General features: G+C 39.8%; 1 protein-coding gene across 1 annotated transcript in view; it reads right to left on the bottom strand.

Annotated features, from left to right (window-relative positions):
• Positions 1-356: 356 nt before the first annotated feature.
• arsb (arylsulfatase B) overlaps positions 357-20,126 on the bottom strand; it is a 40,785-nt gene continuing 21,015 nt past the window's right edge. Inside the window, exon 9 of the mRNA XM_039614964.1 lies at positions 357-428. Coding sequence (XP_039470898.1) covers positions 414-428 — 15 coding nt within the window. The 3' untranslated portion in view covers positions 357-413. The remainder of the gene's footprint in view (positions 429-20,126) is intronic.

Raw genomic sequence — 20,126 nt, 5'->3', positions numbered from 1 at the left:
ATTTACAGTAGAGAAGAGTAGGTATATTGCTGACTTTTAACACCAGCAAAATGATCAGCTTAGGTGTTCCAATGAAACTTTTAAGCATCCATTAAAATTGGGATTTACAAGATTTACCTAACACTTGCCTGGGACAATAGGACCATGGGAACAGTTTGTGTTTCCACTGGAAACAGAAAGGTGCCAGGAACTGCAATAATATCATGACAAGAAAAGCAGGAAATCATGCTTCTGTTTGTTTTGTTTTGCTCCAGAGGAAAGGCTTTATATTTACAGTTGACCAAAGAGCACAGATGAAATGAAAGGAAAAACACACGTAACAAGAAACGACAATACCGACCTCCTGTGCGGGACCCGGCAGTGGATGCAGAGGCAAAATCTCTTCGGTGAAATCCAGACGTAAGGCTCTTCTCTCAAATCGTCACAACCTGTAGAGAGCAAGAACGAAGCAGTGATGAGTCCAAATCACAAAAACACACCATCTCCAGAGGGCTACAGTTCAGTCATTGTTGGCTCCCCAACAATAATGAGCATCCTTTTCTCATTGCTCACTGGTATTTTCCATTTAAACCCAAGACTAAGGAGCAACTGCACCTGGAGAAACTCTTAAACTGGTTCACATGTTCATAAAAAAAGAGAAGTGGTGCATACGTCTGCAGCCTCATTTGGGTCTCAGTAGCAAAGTTGCATAATGTTTACAACCACAGTGCAAACTCTTAAGCTCTGTGTGCATCAAAGAAATTACAATATCATCTGTCCAAATGTTAGGTTTGCAGTACAAACCTACTGATATTAAAGCAGGACTCCAACTATTGAATCACTACTTCAGTTCAGGAAAACTTTAAACCAACATCAACCCAGTGTTTGACTGCTCTGCTTGTGTTTTTCATGTTTCCATCCTGACCGTGCCTGCTTGCTTCTATTCATATTCAAAAGTTGAAACACCTGTATTTTTTACAACATTTTTACTTTAGCTACACGCAGTGCGTCTGTTCTGTCATCTAGCTCAATCCAGAGTCCTTACAATGGTCACATTTGGTCACTGAATCTTTGAATAATTATCTTATGTCGGACTTTTTTCTCATAGAAGTTAACATTGCACTAATGTTGTGTTTATTGTTCTGTCAATATTAGCTCAAATGACTATATATTATATATATATAAGCTCTTTATGACAGGGATCATAAAGGGATGGACATGGTCAGCACTAATAATCAGGTAGGCATGGTGTGGTGTTTAAACAATGCTTAGTTTGGACTGCAGGGCCCAAAGTGTGCCAAAAAAATATGGTGGTCCCAGCAGCAGCCTGAGCTGTTGATACAGGGCGTGATGGATCCATGGTTTCAAGTTGTTAATGCCAAATTCTGACCCTATAATCTAAAAGTCACAGCAGAAACCCACTCATGAGTAAAAGAAGAGCTAATAAAAAATTAATACTAAATCATTACGTTATCAGTTGATACAAGGAGAAAGCAAGTAATCACTTTGGAGCTAAAAAAAGCAGCACCGCTAACAGTGATTAAACATGTTCCAGCTGTCAGCGGTACATACAGCTTTCTCTACCCTCTTCATACTGACGGCAGACACACTCTACAGGCTGCAGATAATTGACTAACGGCAGTCTCCCTTCCCTTTTACTCCGTGATGTTGGGGCCTTTTAATGGTTACTGTCCAGAGATAGCAGCACTCAGGTAAGTTAATGATCAGGTCACTACTCTGACATAACAAGACTGCACAGAAACACCAACACAGGATAAGTGAAACAGATTAGGTGATGATAACAGGTCACCAAACACAGAGACTGTCTCAAAAGGAAGCCATAGTTTTTGGTTTGTTTGTTTGTTTGTTTGTTTGTTTGTTTGCGTGTGTGCAGATGGCAGAATGATAGAAGATTGTGATGGTAAAGGATACCTTTTCTCTGTCAGCATTGGATTGACAATGCTCTTAATCAAACAGTGGAGACAGAGACCACCTACAGTTTGATGAATTCCAAGATGATTACATGCAGTTTCTTTGGGATCCACTGTCAGCAATTCAAATTCAATTCAAATTATTTATCCACAATCTCTCTTTCATGATGTTTTTGCTTCCAGACTGACCAAGCAGCAAACTCCAAAGCTGAAAGGTGAGGGTTCCTGGGACACTAGGGACACTTTAAAAAACAGTTCTAACCTCTATGGATAGATTCACCCTTCATAACAATTCATAACAACTCTAAAGTGAGAGAATTGTTCTTATACAATTGTTCTTGTAGGGGTGTGTCCACTTTGATTGATAGGTGTGAAGAGATATGCAACTAGGGCCAATTGGTGGCTGCTAGGCCCTCTTTCCACTAACTGGAGTTACTGAACTCGACAAGCTCATCATGCTTGTGCTGTTGGTGCTGTTTCTTTAATTACGTACACTTCATCATGTCTTAAACTTTCGTCTCTGTTACACCAGATTTTCCACTAAAACCAGTAAAATAATCCAATACTATCCAATCAGTTTACTTCCAGTACTCTCCATAATCCATCTCATTTCTTCTGTACCTGAGAAAACATCCATTCCGCTGGGCTTGCTCTGTAGCCTGACCGATGGGGACAAAAAAGCACTGATGAAATATTTTGTAAAAATTCTACAACATTTTGATAAGCTACAAGGTACACAAAAAATTATCTTTAATAAACTAATATGCCTTCATTTCCTTTAGCCATTGAAAGCAACAGCTGTGGCTAAAAGAGAGATTTCGAGATTTCAACACAAACACAATCAAATAAGATCTAATCGACACTAGCATCGACTTTATGAACAGTGGGAAAACAAGCAGTATCCTGCCACAAAAACTTGGTGTAAGCTTGAAATAATACAAGACACACACAGCAGCTTCTCTGGGATCACTGGGACTTACACAAATAAACCACAGGCCAGTAGGCTTCTCAGTCAATGATATTCCCCCGAGCTAAGTTCAATTTTTTGCAGAGAGTCAAAACTGAAAACGCACTTGCTATGACTTAATTATATCCTTTGGCTGTGATTTTGGATGAATTTAGAATCAATATGGTGGCTGGAAAACAGGAAGAACAACTTTACAGAAAAGTGCCCTGAAATACATAATAACAGATAAGGAAAAGACTTCAGATTGATGTTCTGAATTCAGTTTTGTCCTTGGGGGAAACTCAACAGTGTGAATTATTTTCCAAATTGCACAGCTGAGGGGATTTTCCCCAAGTGTTACAGACCAACTACTATTTTTACCCCTCTAAAGCATTGCCAACAAATGCCCCAACACACATTTAACCTAATACCTCTTAGGTGAGGTGAGCTAGATGTCGGTGTTTGGAGCTCAGCTGTTGAATCCTTCCAGACTAGAGGGCAGGCTATTATGTGGGAACCATAGGCAATTTCACTGCAGCCAGGCCCGCCACAAAAGGGTCTTTCTTATAGCATTTAAGAGCTTTGGGAACAGGGGAGCTGAAAGGATGGGACAAAAGAGGTTTGCCATTTTCCAATGGAATAGATTTTTTTTAGATGATTTTTTCTTTTTGCACAGACTCCGATGAGAAGATCAGTGCACTCGTATTTGCAAAATCAGAAAAAAAAGAACCAACTGCTTGTTAGATTCTCTTAACATCAAGATTGAAAACAGCGAAAACTGTGCACTGCATGCTAAGTTCAGGTATGGAACCACTTTTATTGGTCCAGTGTAATTATTACTTAAATGTTTCTGTAGCTGCACATGCAGGAGCCAAGTTGGATGCTATTTGATGTAAATCATACGTTACTCTCCATCAAGGCTGTGACACACCAAGCACTGATACTGTATTTGGCAGTGAGGATCAAAATCAGAAGGATCTTTCATTACCATTTCCATCTGTTTTATATTTATTTGTCCCATCCTCGTCTTTTCTTCACTCTCTGGGTCTGCGGGCAGTAATGAGAGGCATGTGAGGCTAAGCAGAGAGCATTCTCATTAAAAATAAGCAGCTCGGTAGCCCCATCCCTCAGGCTAACAAACACATACAACACAGGTGTCAGGAAGCAGCCAGCACCCCAAACCCAATTCACTCTCTGAACAGTAATCACTGTAATGCGCTGCAAACTGCAAAGCTATTATGAGCAATCGCTGAAGCGCGTCAGTGAGTAAATATTTAAAGAGTGCTGGAGATCAGGCACTAGAGCAGATTTTTCTGGAACTCAAAGCTGCAACTCACCTTTGTGGTCTGAAAGGTCAACTTCAAAGGCATGAACAGTGGGAAATATTTGCTATTGTAAACCCAGCGGGAACATGTGTTTGCAGAGTTTACAGAAACACAATAGATATTGTCAGTGTGCACTAGGTTATATAAGCCCTCTATCTTAAGACCGGAGCTGAATGGGCATTACAGCTGCTCTCTGTTCATACAATACAAAACAGACTTGACCAACTATGACCTCATCATAGCAGACAGCAGCCAGTGTGTATGTGTGTGAGACTGGAACATTTTTATATGACTATCAAACTGCTGCTGCATCAGCACCACAGAAACCGCTCAGTGGCAGCACAGTGCATTCAGTATTGTGCTTATGGGACAAGCGCACTAATGCTATTCACTAGTGCTAAAATCAAATACAAGTGGCAGCTGACAGTGAGACTTTATTTGGTTATGCAAAATGTATGAAAAGTGCAAAAAAAAAGTAACACACAAACACACAAAATAAGCCATTACTGTTGCAGAGAATAATGAGTGTTGCTTGTTCCTGCACAGCTGTCTTACATTTACTGTAGCGCTGAAACAGAAGGGCTTTGAAAGCCTCACCAGGAGATCTTCAAGCAGCGACAAGAAAAAACACAAAAAAACATTGGGTTGCTGGTGCCTGTGGAGCTTGCTTGATATTGTTTCACTTCAATTCAGTTTTATATAGTGCAAAATCACAACAGTCACGTCAAGATGCTTTATATTGTAGGGTAAGACCCTGCAATGATACAGAGAAAACTGCAACAATTCGACAACCCCTCTATGATCAAGGACTTGGTGACAGTGGGAAGGAAAAACCCCTTTGAGAAACAGGCTAATATAGGGGCAGCCATCTGCCGTGACTGCTTGGGGATGAGGGGATCCACTGACGGCAACAGGAAGACAGAAACAGAGACCATTAGGTGTCCCCTACACATCTCAGTTAACGTTGCCTAGCAGATAACCTTGTCTGATCAATCTGGTCATTAAGTACCCAATTAATCACTTATTGTATGACAGAGATAGAAAAGCACTCCACAATTGATTTGACCACATCTGTTAATCATATATTCAGTTAGTTATTAATAGCTAACTAATTAAGTTAGCATTTGCCCTGTTGAAAATGAGCCATGTCATGTGCACCCAGGCATTCACACTGAGGTAATCAGATAATTAGTTAGGCATGCTAACTGTAACTTTGTCCATGGTGTTTTTCTGAAACGTTCAAAAACACAATTAAAAATCCGAACATTTACTCTCAGAATTCTTCACAATAATTATAAGGACACGGAAATTGATCCTTTTCAGTGACATCATGCTAGTATCTCCTTTAGCCCCCACTTCCTTTCGATGCAAGCATACACCCTTTCCATTCAACAAAAAAATCCTCAACGCTGCAGCACAAGCTGAACCGCTATGAGAGCGCTCAGTGTGTAAAGTAAAAACACAAGGTGTGTTTTACTCCCTTAGGCACACACTGATTACCAGTGTTGGGTAAGTTACTTTAAATTAGTAACTTAGTTACATTACTAGTTACTTCTCTAAAAAAGTAACTCAGTTACTTCAAGTTACTCGTTACTTTCAAAGTAACTAGTTACTAGGGAAAGTAACTTTGGTTTTACTCAGAATTCTCTTGTTAATGTGTTGCTTCCATAACTGGATACCCAGCAAGATTGCCAGTCTTCTATCTTGCTTACTTGCCACAAGTGCACTGTGCCACCTACCAATAGAAAGGAAAAAATAATGTGCACATTTCCACGAGAGAAATCCCACGCCTGGACCGTCGTTGACCGCCGCCATGATTCTAGCCTGCTTTTTACATCCAACACAAAAACTGCAGTGGTGGTGCTTTTGATTGTACTCAGAACTTGGAAATTCTGCCTTCTGAATAGGAAGATGTAGGTAACACCAGACTGCAGATGAGCTGCATACAGAGCTGGACTGGGACAAAAAAATCGTTCCCGGCATTTTGACTAGAAACCGGCCCGCCATTACAGGAAAAATCATAAAGCCTTTGAATGAAAATAAACACTGTTGTGACAGTGATGTACACTGTTCTGATGGTATATATGTATCAATCTATCAATTGTTTGTTGTAAGACTCAGATAATTATTTTTTTTTAAAGCAAGACATTTTAAATGAGAATAATAAAGAAAAGTATTTCCTTGTGCCCCCCTTTCCCTGTTAATGCCCTACCTGGCCCCCGGGCAACACTTTGCTAGATCCACCCCTGCACAGTTACCAGCTGTCAGCTACTTAGAAAAGGATCCTGGTGTTATTTGTCTCTCAGAAACAGTTCATAACTTCCCTTCAACTCATCCATGTCACCTAAAAGGTAAACCTGTTTCTCCATCACCTGTTCAGCTCTGATGATTCAGTAAGGACATCTCCTGGTTTCATCTGCATGTTTCCCTCTCACCAGATAACCAAACCGATATCATGACCAGCAGCTTTACAGCTGTGGCTCCAGCAAACATCAGCTGATACTAGAAATTAATATTAAATAAATTCTAACAACAGCTGATCAAGCTTAAACGTGCTGCTGTTGTTTAACGCGACATCCGCTGGTTTCCTCTTTCTGGCGCAAAGTGGGCGATAAATAAACAAGAGAGCAAAGCCGATCAGCTGATCATTGATCAGTTTCGTGATTGAAGTAGAAACGGGAGAGAATGAGAGAAGAAGAGGCAGCTGTGCAGCTTCAGCTTTGTGTCTTTTTCATTGTAGCTGAAGTCCGGGACAAACTGTGTTCCTTTTCACCTCAGTACGAAACGCGTAATATTTTCTCTGAATACCAGACGATTCTGTTTTTTACGGGACGGTTGGCAACTCTAATAATTAACCGTATGAACAAAATAAAGTTCAACATCAGTAACATAGCACCCACCCAGCTGTATAGAAACTCCGTCATGCTAGCTATTACGCAATACGAAAATGTCAGCATACCGAAAATAAACTCCACCTAAACTTGGTTTATATCTGACTCCGATAGACTGCAGGTCATAACTTCTTACCTGAAGTTCAGTTCACCTGACACGCGGACGGCGGCCGCTTGGGTCTCTCCTCTTGCCTCCCTTTCCTTCATCCACCTGCTGGCTTCCACCACTTGCTAATGTTATTGAATCTGTGGAGCTCCGCGATATCCACCACACGGTAACGAGTAACGAGCCTATCTAAATCTCAGTAACGAGTAACGCGTTCCTGGTTTTGGCATAATAACTAGTTACCGTGCTCGTTACCACAATAATAACGTAGTTACTGTAACGCGTTACTTAATAACGCGTTAGTCCCAACACTGCTGATTACACACTCTGCACTAATGCAATGATTATCCATACTCGATCCAATTTCCTCATGTCCTTGTGTGTGTGTGCCTATGCGGATGCATGTATGCATGTGTGTCCTGCTTGTAAACCACAGACCGCACAGAGCACACAGAGATGATGTCACCTTACAGTGATTAGCGTGTTAGAGCAACGTGGAACATAACAGATGGCTGCAGCTGCAACAGTTTCATAAAAACAAGAGAAATTGAATCAAAGAGAAAGAAGAGATTTCAAAATGTTTTAAGTTTATGTGTGTGTGTGTGTGTGTGTGTTGCCTTTGTTCAAATCCGATGAAGTCATCGACCTCTCCCTAATAACAGAAGACAGGTGTATTAAGTGCTCTCCTAATGTGGATAGGAGGGTAATTTCTCTGGATTGGATGAGAGCCAAGTCTCTCCCAGACACGATGACAGATATAATGGGCAAAAGAGTTTCACATGAGTTCACACACACACTCATTCCCCTCCTGCCCTCATCTGTATATGCACTGCAGCCTGGCTAATGTTTGCCAGATTCTGTTATCATGTCTGGAAAACCAAGCTCTTCTCTGTCTCCCTGGTGAATCCCTGAGCCTGAGGTGATAAAGATTCCCACTGAGCACCACAGGCCATCGACCACCAGGAATCTGATGGCTCTGCAGTGAGAAAAGCTTAACGGTTTCTTCAACGTGCCTAATGATCCAGAGAAGAGGATAAGATCTGGTTAAGTGCATGTCTGCCCTTAAACTGTCAACAACAATCTTAAATTGCTGTTAAGGGGCCTTCATTTACATTTCAGGTGGCTTTTAAAAAGGTCAGATCACAGTTATTTATACTGTTATTTACCTCTAGTGGTACGTAGTGCGATGAAGACAGTTCAGCTATGTGTCGATGTTGCACAAGTGCAATTTTTCTCCTTGTTGGAATTGAGTAAATTCAACCCATCATTGCCCTGGTGCTATATTGAGCCAAAACTGTGTTTATAGAAGTGTATGGATTCTGATAATGGACCTCACTGTGTAAATCCACTGGAGCTAAGGTCAGGAAGTTGAATCTGCACGCTCGGTTTGCCAGTACACACAAGCAGTCTATTGATCAGTTCCCGCAGATTGTCACCTGAATATTTTGTTACACCACATGAGGCCTGGGAAGCCCTAAACGTTCAAAAGTATTCAAGCTGTTTTTAAATTCATCTTGGTGTGGAAATGATCACCTCTCTATGGGCATTTTTTTAGTCAAGCTGTAGATGGACAGATGAATGGTCAGAGGTCAGAGGCCAGAGGCAGCTTTTCAAAAAGCGATACCCCTCTGAGTAAGTGATCTGTGGGGCAACTAGTGGTTTCATTAGTGGGTATAACAAGAACATTCCAGTTAATTGTGCAATTCTTTTTCTTACTATCTTTATGCTTACTCTTTGTACTCTTTTGTTTAATATCTTTGTTTTCTCTGAAATATATGTCCTTTATCACTTGTCTGTGCTTCCAACTCCTATTATTAAAGTCTTCTGTTATCCACTTTGTCATGCCTTTGTTTACCCTCTCCACACAGAGAGCCAAGACACAATCCCTGCCGTCTTATGCTGGCAAATACCACTTAGCTGTGGAGGACCGCCCCAAATGACAAGAGCAAACAAAGAAATGCCTCATTCTCCACATTCTTTTTGCTTTCTCCAAAGCAAATATGCACATTTCATAAAGGTGTTGGAGTAAAAGCAAAGGTAAATTAAATAAGTCAAATTAAATAAGTCAAATTTACCAAAGTCCTGCAACTGCATAAATGTTTACTTATGACTTAACACACAGAGAGAGATGACACCAACTTCAGCCCAAACTGTGTTGGTCTTGATTTAACTAGACATACAGTATGTAGCTGCTAATTATACATATGATCATATTAAACAGGATCCATCTAATAATGAGCCTGCAGCTTGGAAATCTGTCCTGTCTCCAAATCAGTTTAGCCTAGTCATGTCAGCTCAGTATATATGCCGGAGGTTTGGTCTTTATTTAAGTCCTTATTTAAGCTATAGCCTTGACAGTATCTTTCTTAAATAGATAAGCCCTACGAAAAGAAACAGTAATAGATGTTTTTTTATTTATTTAGAGAGCATATGTTTTTGCAATACCATTGAGAAGGGATTATACTTGGTTGCAAACACCATGGGCAAATAGTCCTTCCAGTTATGCTTCTCTAAAGTCCACTTAATGTGCCTGAAGGACATATGCAGAGTTCGAGTAGTGCAGTTAAGTGTTTCTGCATCACAAAAAATTCATACGCATACAGTTGGACCAAGTGGGGCCTAGCATATTTGTATGCATGGAAGCAACAACTCTTTTAGATAGATGTATGTGTAGTAACCAGGTTCAATGGGTTTATAAGAAATGTATATGCTTAAATTATACACTTAAAAGATAAAATACACATTATATACAATCTTTTAAATATTTTTTCCCCTGAGACACCAACTTGTTAGCCGTCCCGAAAGCAAAAAACACTACAGCAAAATAATGACTGTTCAGTGTTCATCTGCTTCATAAGATGAAACCATTAGCATGTCTGGCTAAATAGCTTAAAATCAAATACAGGCATATCTTTTTGGCTGCTGCAACAACAAATTATAATACTTAAACAACACCTCTATAATCCTGTTTTTTAACATTTTAACATTTCCTATTATTTACAAAAAATATACAGAATATTATGCAAAACTGCAGTTTTTCCAGTTACACATTCTACAGTCTATTCCTATTGTTAGCTAGCCAAATTTAGCATAGCATTGAAACACTTCATGTTAGCTTAAAAACACTGCTTACTGTACTATTACAAATTCAAATAATTAGGATATGGTAAAATAACTCACCACCTGTAAAATGTTCCTGTTGTAGAAAAGTGGCAGAAGATATGTTGTACAAGCCACTTAAGATTATTTCCCCAGAAAAAATTAATTAAATTATCTACAATAGCTACAATAGCACACACATTGTACTTTACGCTAGTGACTGTGACTTATTTTGCAGTGGATTTAGATATTTACTCCACTGAAGCATCAAAAGTATTACATACCCAAATATTTGTTTTACTTTGTTTTACATTTCTATGGGGTAAAAAAAGGTAAAATATACTATTCTAAAACTTGTATATAAGTTAAGCAACCAAATATGTCAACGTCTTTTCCTAACGTACTCGGGATAAACACATGACCGTTTCTTTCTTTACTCATCTTCTGCATGCCTAAAATAGCATTAGTCTTTATATATGACTAGTTCAGCTGGAAATGTAAAAGGCAATTATTAGCTAGTAACTGACAACTAGTGTAATTTGTAACAGTTGCCATTTGAGCTTTTTACTTGTTGGGGACAAGTACAAAGCATTTCTGTGTTCAATCAAAGACCCACTGTTTAAAAAAATATTACTCAGAAATTCAAGCAACTTGCCGTAAACTGAAATAAAGCGTGACTTGCATAGCAACAGTTCCAAAGGGGGCAAACAGCAATTTACTGCTAATACAGTCAGTAACATGAACAGAATTAGCTCAAACCAGTGACCTGCCTTACTTTTAGAATGACTCATCTCAATTCAAAGTAGGTGTGCCAAGGCAGAATGCAGCCAGAGGGTGTTACAGCCATTGGACTTGCTTTGCTCTGGACCAGCGTACAGTGGCGATAATGACCAGTGACAGCCTGCCAGTCCAAACCAAAGTAAGGTTTCCATAGTGCTGCTGAAACCTTGACTCAAACAGAGAAAATCAGATGTGTGGTTTTGAGAAAAGTTGGCTCAGAGCAGCTGGAGGATCCTTCAGCTGTTCTGGGATTTAGCAATGAATGTGAGTGAAAATGAAAGGATTCTTGACCAGACTAGTATGAAAGAAAAAGCGGGGGAATTTACTAGCAGTATTCCCCAATATTTATCAACATTAAACAAGTGGAAGAACTACAGTAATGTGGATGAAAATTCCTCCCAAAACTGAAACAGACTGACAATAATTCGTTTTTCAGTGACAATGACTTTGTTGTCATTGTTGATCTTCTGTTATACTGTGTGAACTAGAAACACAAACACACACGCATACGCAATACACAATGTAGACTAATCTTGTTCACACAAAACGTGTTCCATGTCCACAGCCAAGCTGAACACAAACCATCTTATCGCACAACGCACACAGACTGCCTATTGTGGGAGGTTATACCCTTTTATCATTAGCATACAGCTGTCAGACCAAGTCCCAGGGTGACTCCAGTTCCAGCCTAATCAATATTTAAGCATGTCTCATACAACATTTGCCAGCAAAGAGCAACGATGGATGGCATGGACGAAAACAGGAGACACAAACTGATGTTAATGTTGAGTAGAAACAGTGCAATTTAATGAGCCTGCAGTTGCTCAGGGACTAGATGAAGTGCTGCAGGCCAAGCAGCTGCAAAACCCTCCGCCTGTCTGTCGTCCATTCCCCTGAGACTGACCCCCAGCTCGTTACAAAGGGACAAAACCCACTGCAGATTCTTTCTCCTCATTTTACCCAACACCCCTCTGCGTCAACCCCCACCAACTCCTCCTTCCTCTACTAGTCATTTCTTTGGACAGGTCTTTATTTCCAGTGTAGGATGAGGGATTTCTTATTGTGACCCCACCATGCTGATTTCCCAGTAAACAGGAGAGCTGCTGGAAGCATAGGTACCCCCAGGAGTGACTCATCTCCAGGAACAATGTGGGGGTATGAAGGACGGAAAGAGTCAGAGGAAAAAAGAATTCACATTTAGGTGAATCTTCTTGGGTGTGCTTAGGTTTTAGTGACAGAGCTTGGATCATCAGATGGTGAGCACCAGGCTTGATGCAGACATCCATGCGAGTGACAATTTCTTAATACCATGCTAGTGAACTATAATGCACCAACTGTGCATGCCTCCTTTTAGGCGGCCTTCTCATGGACTTCAAAGAAGTATAAGAGGAACAACCACCAGCCTTAGTGTTTGCACACCCCACTCAAGGAATCTGAGGAGGTAGGTGGGGTGGAGAGGGCACAAACACAGGTGACTTTCAACCATGAGACTGGAGTTTGACTCATAAAGAGGACCGTTTGTAAATGTCACTTTCCCTCGCTGTTTTCTTACTTTGGTCAGTTTTGGGAATGTCAGTTAGGAAAGTCATAGTTAGGTTTAAAAGCTCTGACAACATTAAAGACGCATTAGGAAAGGTCAGTCTTGTAGATTACCACAGTGCCCTTCTGAAGTTGTGTTTACAAATCAGAAGACAAGACAAGGAACCACAGTTCATTAGCTGTTAAATAAGGGTTGTCTAAAAGTTAAGGGCTGCAATGCAGATCAAGCATGAAAAATAAAGCCAACAAGAAAGTGCCTTAAATGTGCATTCTTTCCAGTGGCCACCAGGGCATAAACTGATTAGCTAACAACTTTAGCTTTACAAGCTAGCCTATGAATAAATTTTGCTCACAAAATCAGGTTTCACCAAGAAGGTGGCAGGGAAAAGCGGTCAGTTCAAGGTTTCAAAACAGGACTTCACTTAAGCTACATCCATCTTTTAGCCAACAACACTGTTTTAGCTGTCAGTATCAGACCAGATTACACCATTAATGATGGTAGTTTAGGAAGTAGCTGGTACTGAAGTTCATTAATCAATTAAAAAGTGAAAGCACTAAGACGGACAGCGGGGGAAAATATGTGATCACATGACAAAGTGTTCTTAGATGCTTTTGTTTCAGATTGTGAAAGACAGTTCTGCTAGCACTGATCAAGCAGCCTGTCTCTGAGGCCACGCTATGAAAAAAATCAACAAAAGTCAGACTCGCGGCTGCTTTCAATTCAAACTCTTTTTAGAAGCCTGGAATGGAAACAGTATAACGTAATGTGACCCACTTTGGGTTTGTCAAGATTTTAAGACTGTCTTCCTCACATTACGTCAACTTTATAAGCAAATAAACAAACTTTAGTGTAACAAGAGGCATATTAAATAAAACCTGTGATGTTTGGTTTCATAGAGCACTTCCTCCTGGATGCTCCTGTTGAAAGTTTTACTGGCCACACTTGCAGACACAAAGGAATACAATTGGTGGTGGTGGGGTGGGGTGGGGTGGGGGGACAAAAAAAGAATAAAAGAGAGCACAGATTGTGAAGAACAGATGTGTGAGCGAATGATCTAACGTACATGTGCAGCAGTTACAGTAGTCCGAGGAAGTACCATGCAAATAAACTGGTCTCGTTATCTCGGCCATCTACACTGGAGGATATCCACAGCAGGCCTCTGCTGGAACAAACTGTATTCCAGATGTTAATCCCAGCCTGCTGGAGTCATCTGGTTTAACCTTTGACACGGCAGCAGCCGTTCAATTAGTGGATTTCACACTCTGGTCATGGTGACACTATGGTCCTGGCTTTGGTTTCAAGCGAACACTGATAGAGCCCTGGTCTGATTTCCATCAGCAGACTACTCGGCAATATTTACTCTGACAGTATTTATTTAGGATCCAAATGCACAGAGAAGATGTAGATCAAAATCCTCTACTGAAAATAGCCCTCATTCCAGGAGAAATATACTGACCAATCCCATAAACTGCAGCCAGAATCCTGGATTAATGACAAAGGCACTACCATCAAAGCTCAGAGAGGCACGAAAGGCAGATGATGTGGTCTGCGTAAATGGCTTAGCAGTTAAAACTCTTGTTTTATGTTTTCATATCGTGCATTAAAAAGCATCGCCAACTGCATCATCTGCATCGGCGGGAGAAAGGAGGCAGGCAGTGTCCTTTTTTTCCATGCTTTGAAAGTTTACCATTTAGTCTAGGAAAGGAGAGGAAAAAAAAGAAACATTAAAGAACTTTTCCAAAGTATCTGCGCTGCCAGGCAGTCAAAGGAAAGAAAAAAATTGGTAGAATTTTCTTTTCTTGTGGCCTGAATGGGGGGAAAAGGAGAGTTCTGCCGGGTTGCAACGAATGAAGTTCATGCTTTTCTTTCCTTTTTTTAATGGGCCAAACACAGAGCCCTGAGGGACCACGTGTGCTGGCACATAAACTCAAACCACTGGCAAGCCCTGACAGCAGACCTCAAGCAACCACTGTCTTTAATGCTGCAGTCATTCATTCACTAAGCATCATTAAACATCTGAAGCTCAGTTGCATGCTTTTTTTTTTTTTGAAGAAAATTAGAATGAAACAGCTCAAGCTAGTTACAGAATATAAACAAGACCTTCCCAGCTATAAAGTGACAACAATACTATGAATTAGAGCAAAAAACAACATTATTGAAATCTATTGTGTTAGCAGAGAGATCAAAAGCCAGTTGTCGCTGCTCTTTGGTTCGGTTCAGAGGTTTCAACCGGTTCTCAGGTTTACTGCTGAAACACAAGTCAACAATCTGTGTAGCACTTTGTCAAGACCGCTGACAGACTTTAGAGTTTCAATAGCGTAGCAACTTTAAACTTTCAATATGCCCACTGACACAGGAAATCGGGGCAAGAATCAGGTGTTTGGGGTTCATGACGCCTGTTGATGGGACGTTTTCATTGAAAAAATATTCATAAAAATCATGCTGTGTTGCTTTAGAGCTAGATCACACAAAGATGAATCAGTTATCAACGCTTCTCAAAGGTGATTTGTTGCATATCTTTCTCTTTGACAGTAAACTGACTTGTGACTGTTGGGCAAACAAGACCAGTGTGACATTTCTCATCATCATTATCATCATCACATGACATTTTAAAGACCAGATGAGAGTTTTAAGTTTTTATGGTGGCAAACAAGGTATAACAAAACGCCAAGAAAAGAATGGATTTTTAATTTTTAAAGCTTGAATTTCCATAAAACTACTAATGGCCGTTTTATCTAACCTTTTAAAAAAAAACCTCAAATTTACGCATTTTATTGTATCGCGTGCGTCATCAGCGGGTGAGACTTTTAATAAAAGGACTAAACCCAACAGACGGGTGTCACAGTGACATCATTTTGGGGTCCCAGTGCGCTTCATTACATGGCAAAGAAACCGACAACTCGGCTTTTCTGCCACGAGTTTCCCCCTCAGAGCTCCGAGTGAAATACAAAAACCAGCCAAAGTCCCGTGAAAGTCACTAACGTCTGGCAGAGATTCTCCACTTTCAGGCTTCTTTCAGAAAAGAATAACCACTCCATTGTTAAGGGAAGAAAAGTACTTTTTGAAACATTCCCCCTTTGCGCACGTACTTACGTGTAAAAGCTGCAGTCTGCGCGAATATGGAGCTGTGAAATCCTCACAGTGAATGATCTCTTTTTTGTGCCTTCTTTGAAGTTTGTGCAGGTTTTGGCTCGACTATCTGTTTCGATTCGAGTTTGATTTTCTCCCTCACAGACTATTCATCCTCCTCCACGTTTTCACCGCAGAAGAATGAATGGCTCCCTGCGTCCGACCCTCTATCCAGACAGGACTGCTGTTAGGATGGATGGGAGTGACTGCTCCGCTAGAGCCCGCCCCAAACCCACCAGTTACTGCCTCTCTGCAACTCTCAGCGGACTCTTGAAAACTGATGATAATTTTTAATTGTATTAAATGTCGTCTGTGTCACTAGTATATTGCTGGATTTGGTGTATTTTCATTTTTTTTCACCAACTAATTGAAAAACTGGAGAGAAAAAAATCTATAAAAAGATTAAATCTGCAGTACCGTATACACTGTATTAATTAATAAGTATTAATATCAGAAAAAAATTGACTTTTTCTTCACTCGGGGATAGTATATCAGCCTGTAAGCACCAGGCACACTCACAAAATATTTCTGCCCAAAATGTTGATTTTAGCTAATTTAACTATATGTAAATTTTTCCATGTTTTGTTACATATGTACAATGTAAAATGTTACATTTAATGAAATTTTGTCAAATGAAATGTACGTGATTGGTATTCATTTAGTTTATATCGAATACATTTTCCTAAAACATAAAGTATTTGAATAAATGAACCTTTCAGTTTTATATGTTTCAGTTGCAATTTAGTCAAAATTATTGCATCATGTTTACTGAGGGTGAAAAATCTTGTTTATGAGTAAAGAAGTTATTTAACCATTATGTTTTAAGTAATTTAAAGTAGTCCTGATATGTGTTTCCTTAATTTTCTGTTATAAATATATTATTTCAGAGCTGGGTGCTAATATTAAACATTGCTGAAGTTTGAAATAATGAGGCCAGAGTATGTACCAGTAATCCCTGTGAGGCCAAACCTCAGGCAGCAAACTCTTCTGAACTCTTTTCTAAATTTGTCACACAGAGGGGATATTTCTAATATGGTCATTTCTAATAAGGCCTACCCACCTGCTGTTCAAAGGGGCAACTGGAGGTGTGTGTGTGTTGGTGGTGGGGTTGGGGGTGTAATTAGTCCCCCACTAATGTGTATGATAGTTTGTTAAGTTCTAAGAATGAACCAAACCACATTACAATGGATGACAATCTTTTTGAGAGATTTTCTTTTTTTAATTTGGACCCGTTATTCCGCATTCTTTTAAATAACCAATAGGAGGAGACTCATGGAGTCTAAAATGAGATTTACCCCTCTGCGTTAAATCTATGCCTTAGTTATGCCATACCAGCTTACAATCATAGCGTCAATATAAAGACTCACATATGTCAAAAAAATTCCTGGAGGGAGATTTCTGAAACTATTGGAATGGACATTAAGGAACGTACGAAAAGAAAAACTAACCACAAGAAACAGTGGGGATCCAGGAGGGACAAAGTCCCAGGAATTTATTTGTTTCTATCGTGGCTAGCACCACAGAAAAAACACCAGGATGCAACCACAAGGTAACAAAAATCATGCACAAGCATGAATGCTGGCGATGGCATCGGCCACTGCGTGGGTTACATTGGAGGCTCTACAAAGATTTGCAGCAGTAGTCTAAGTCTGCAGTTATACTTTCCGTGTTTGTGAGTCTGTAGGAATCAGTGACATCATTTCATCATCAGACAGTGAGCGTGGGTCCATGTGGACTTACCTGCCAATTCTTTTAGAACTCTGAAGACTCGTCTGTGGAGACGTTACATTACAATGTACCAACTGTGCAAGAGCTCCAGGCGGTGGACTTTATAGAAGCATAGCAGCAATCGCTTCTTGGCTGTAATTTTTTCAATCTGTCCGTGCCCGTGTCCCCAACAGAGTATAATCAAAGCTTTAGAGAAAACAACCCTTCAGCTCACTGGATTTATGATGAAACACTTTCCAGATGAGTTTATGGTTCTAATTGCAAGTCTTATAACAACACCATCTTCATTTTGTAAATTATGGTCCCTATTAAAATCAAAAGGTGGAAAGCAGGGTATTTTTTAGAGCCGGATTGCTTTGTATGTGACACAATAAATAGCCAATAACAAAGGACTCAACACCTATAAAGGATATAGCAGGCAGGTGATATTCTTTAGTCAAAAGTGAACAAGGGCATATTCAGTTACTAAGTTGCTCCTCTGTGAGGATTTAATGAAAAGTTGCAAACACCAAAGCTGACCTCCCATGACTCACTATGTAAGACATATAGGACAATATTACAGCTACATAGTTTATATGGTTTTTATCCCTATTTTCTCATATGAGTAACTCCACTGACCTTTATTTGTAACATAAAAGCAAAAGTCACACAAGTAAAAACTCAGTTAAGTCTAAAAAATGTGAAAGTCTTTGTCTACGTTTCTAAAAATGGAACTGTTTCCCAATTAAAATGTCCGTTTATTACACTCACTTTGTATCAACAAGCCATTCACACAGCATTACTGTGGCTACATGTCACATTCTCTCGAAATCTGAGGCTCAACCTTGTCTGGGAGGCTAACAGCTGAGTCTTAGACACATCATCAATCAATACAGAAGGGTCACATACTGAAGGTCCAACAGTCTGAAGGCTACACAGCAGCGAGCCATACTTGCAATATTTTCAGAATGGACCATCTCCAGTCTTCTATTGTTTTTATTGTCAATAGAATTATATGTTGAGTTAGTGTAAGATTGCTCAGTCCGTTCATTTAAAGAACAATAGTTTAAAACAAAAACTTTTGTATGTTTGTGTGCACTTTGCACAACAGTGAACAAGTGTGAATGCACTATTTTGAGAGTGTTGTGACTAGGAGGGGAGCAATTGGTGCCAGGACCTCAGTGCCCCCTGTATTTGTGCTTCTTGGTGAGTCAAATGAAACTGGAATAAAATGGAAACACAAGGGAAGTCCCATGACTCGATCATGGAGTTTCTGGCTACACAACTGCAGTTATTGACAATAATAACAGCCCTGATGTTATCCTTTCAGTTCCTGGGATCACTGCTACTCTGACCGACCTCTGGTTTGAAAGCCAGACTGAAAGTGCAAAAGTCCGCCGTAGAAATAGTTTAACTTCTAATCTGTAATTTAATTTATCTAGTTTGATCTACAAGGTTAGCTTCTCTAAGATCTGAGTGACTTTGTACCAGGAATCCGACTCTTCATCAATGAATGCACAAGTTTAGAGCTTTAGATAAATAATGCATAATTACAGAAAGGATTTACATCATAGAATGGTTCTGTAGTAACATTCTGAGCAATTGTGTCTGTAAATTTAAATTTTAATCCATTTTTAGGTTATTTAGAGGTTTCGAGCCTCTCTGCATGTTAACACCATGTAGAGGGAAGGGTAGCCTAAAGTGCTAAGCAGAGGCAAAATAAGTGAATTACAAGTTTGTGCAAAAATACACCACACTCAACGTTGTCTCCAGTCTGTTCGGTGCAAAATCCTGTATGAGAAGCAGCAATTAAGAAGTTACATTTAGAGGCTTTGTTTTTTCTATAAATAGCAGCCCACAAATTACTGTGTACTTCCTTAGCATATACTGCGACAAGGCATTAATTCCAGAGAGGACACAGTATAAGGGAAAAAGGTGGGAAAATGTAAGAATGTTTCTGGTATATTTGCAAAATAAATACAAGGTAAACTAAGCTGTGTGACAATGAAGAAAGAAAGAAAAAAAAATTAGAGTAAGTGGTGTTTATTTGTAATGGCTATATCTTAAAGCGAAGAGCTGAGCTTAAGCTTTTAAAAACAGGATCATTCTCATAATCTATGTTGTAATTCATTATAAGCCCATATTTGAACTGCACCTGGGCATTTACTTTGCTTGGAGTTACAGAATATATTGTGCATGTTTTTTTTAAAGTGGATACATAGATCCAATCTGAACAACATCCAACAGAAAATCAATGTGAACAATAATTAGCATATCTCAAATTACATGAAAGTTTCTGATAAAGTTTTGGCTCCTCTAGCAGCATGGGCCACAATTTGAACTAATGAAATACTGCAAAGTATTGCAAGTAATAAAGTTTATTTATAAAGCGCTTTCAAACAATTCAGAAAGTCCTGCACTGGTTTGCTTTTGTTCTGGTGCTTTGGCCGAGGTTGTGTTGGAGTCGTGACAACCCAGTCAGCCTCAGAAGGAACTGTACAGTTCCTTCTGAAATACTCACCTCAGCAACTCACCTGGCTCTCCACCCTCTTACGACCCCAGCAATCCCCCTCTGTGTATCATCCTTGGCATTGCAAAATAATTCCTCTTGCATTGAAAAACAAACAAACCATGGAACATTTCTTTGGAATCGCTCCTAATAGATTTATCTAGAATAAACACCCTCTCCTTTT

The sequence above is a fragment of the Oreochromis aureus genome, linkage group 7 (genome assembly GCF_013358895.1).
Source record: "Oreochromis aureus strain Israel breed Guangdong linkage group 7, ZZ_aureus, whole genome shotgun sequence".
NCBI lineage: Eukaryota > Metazoa > Chordata > Actinopteri > Cichliformes > Cichlidae > Oreochromis > Oreochromis aureus.
This window is presented reverse-complemented; position numbering and strand designations above follow the sequence as displayed.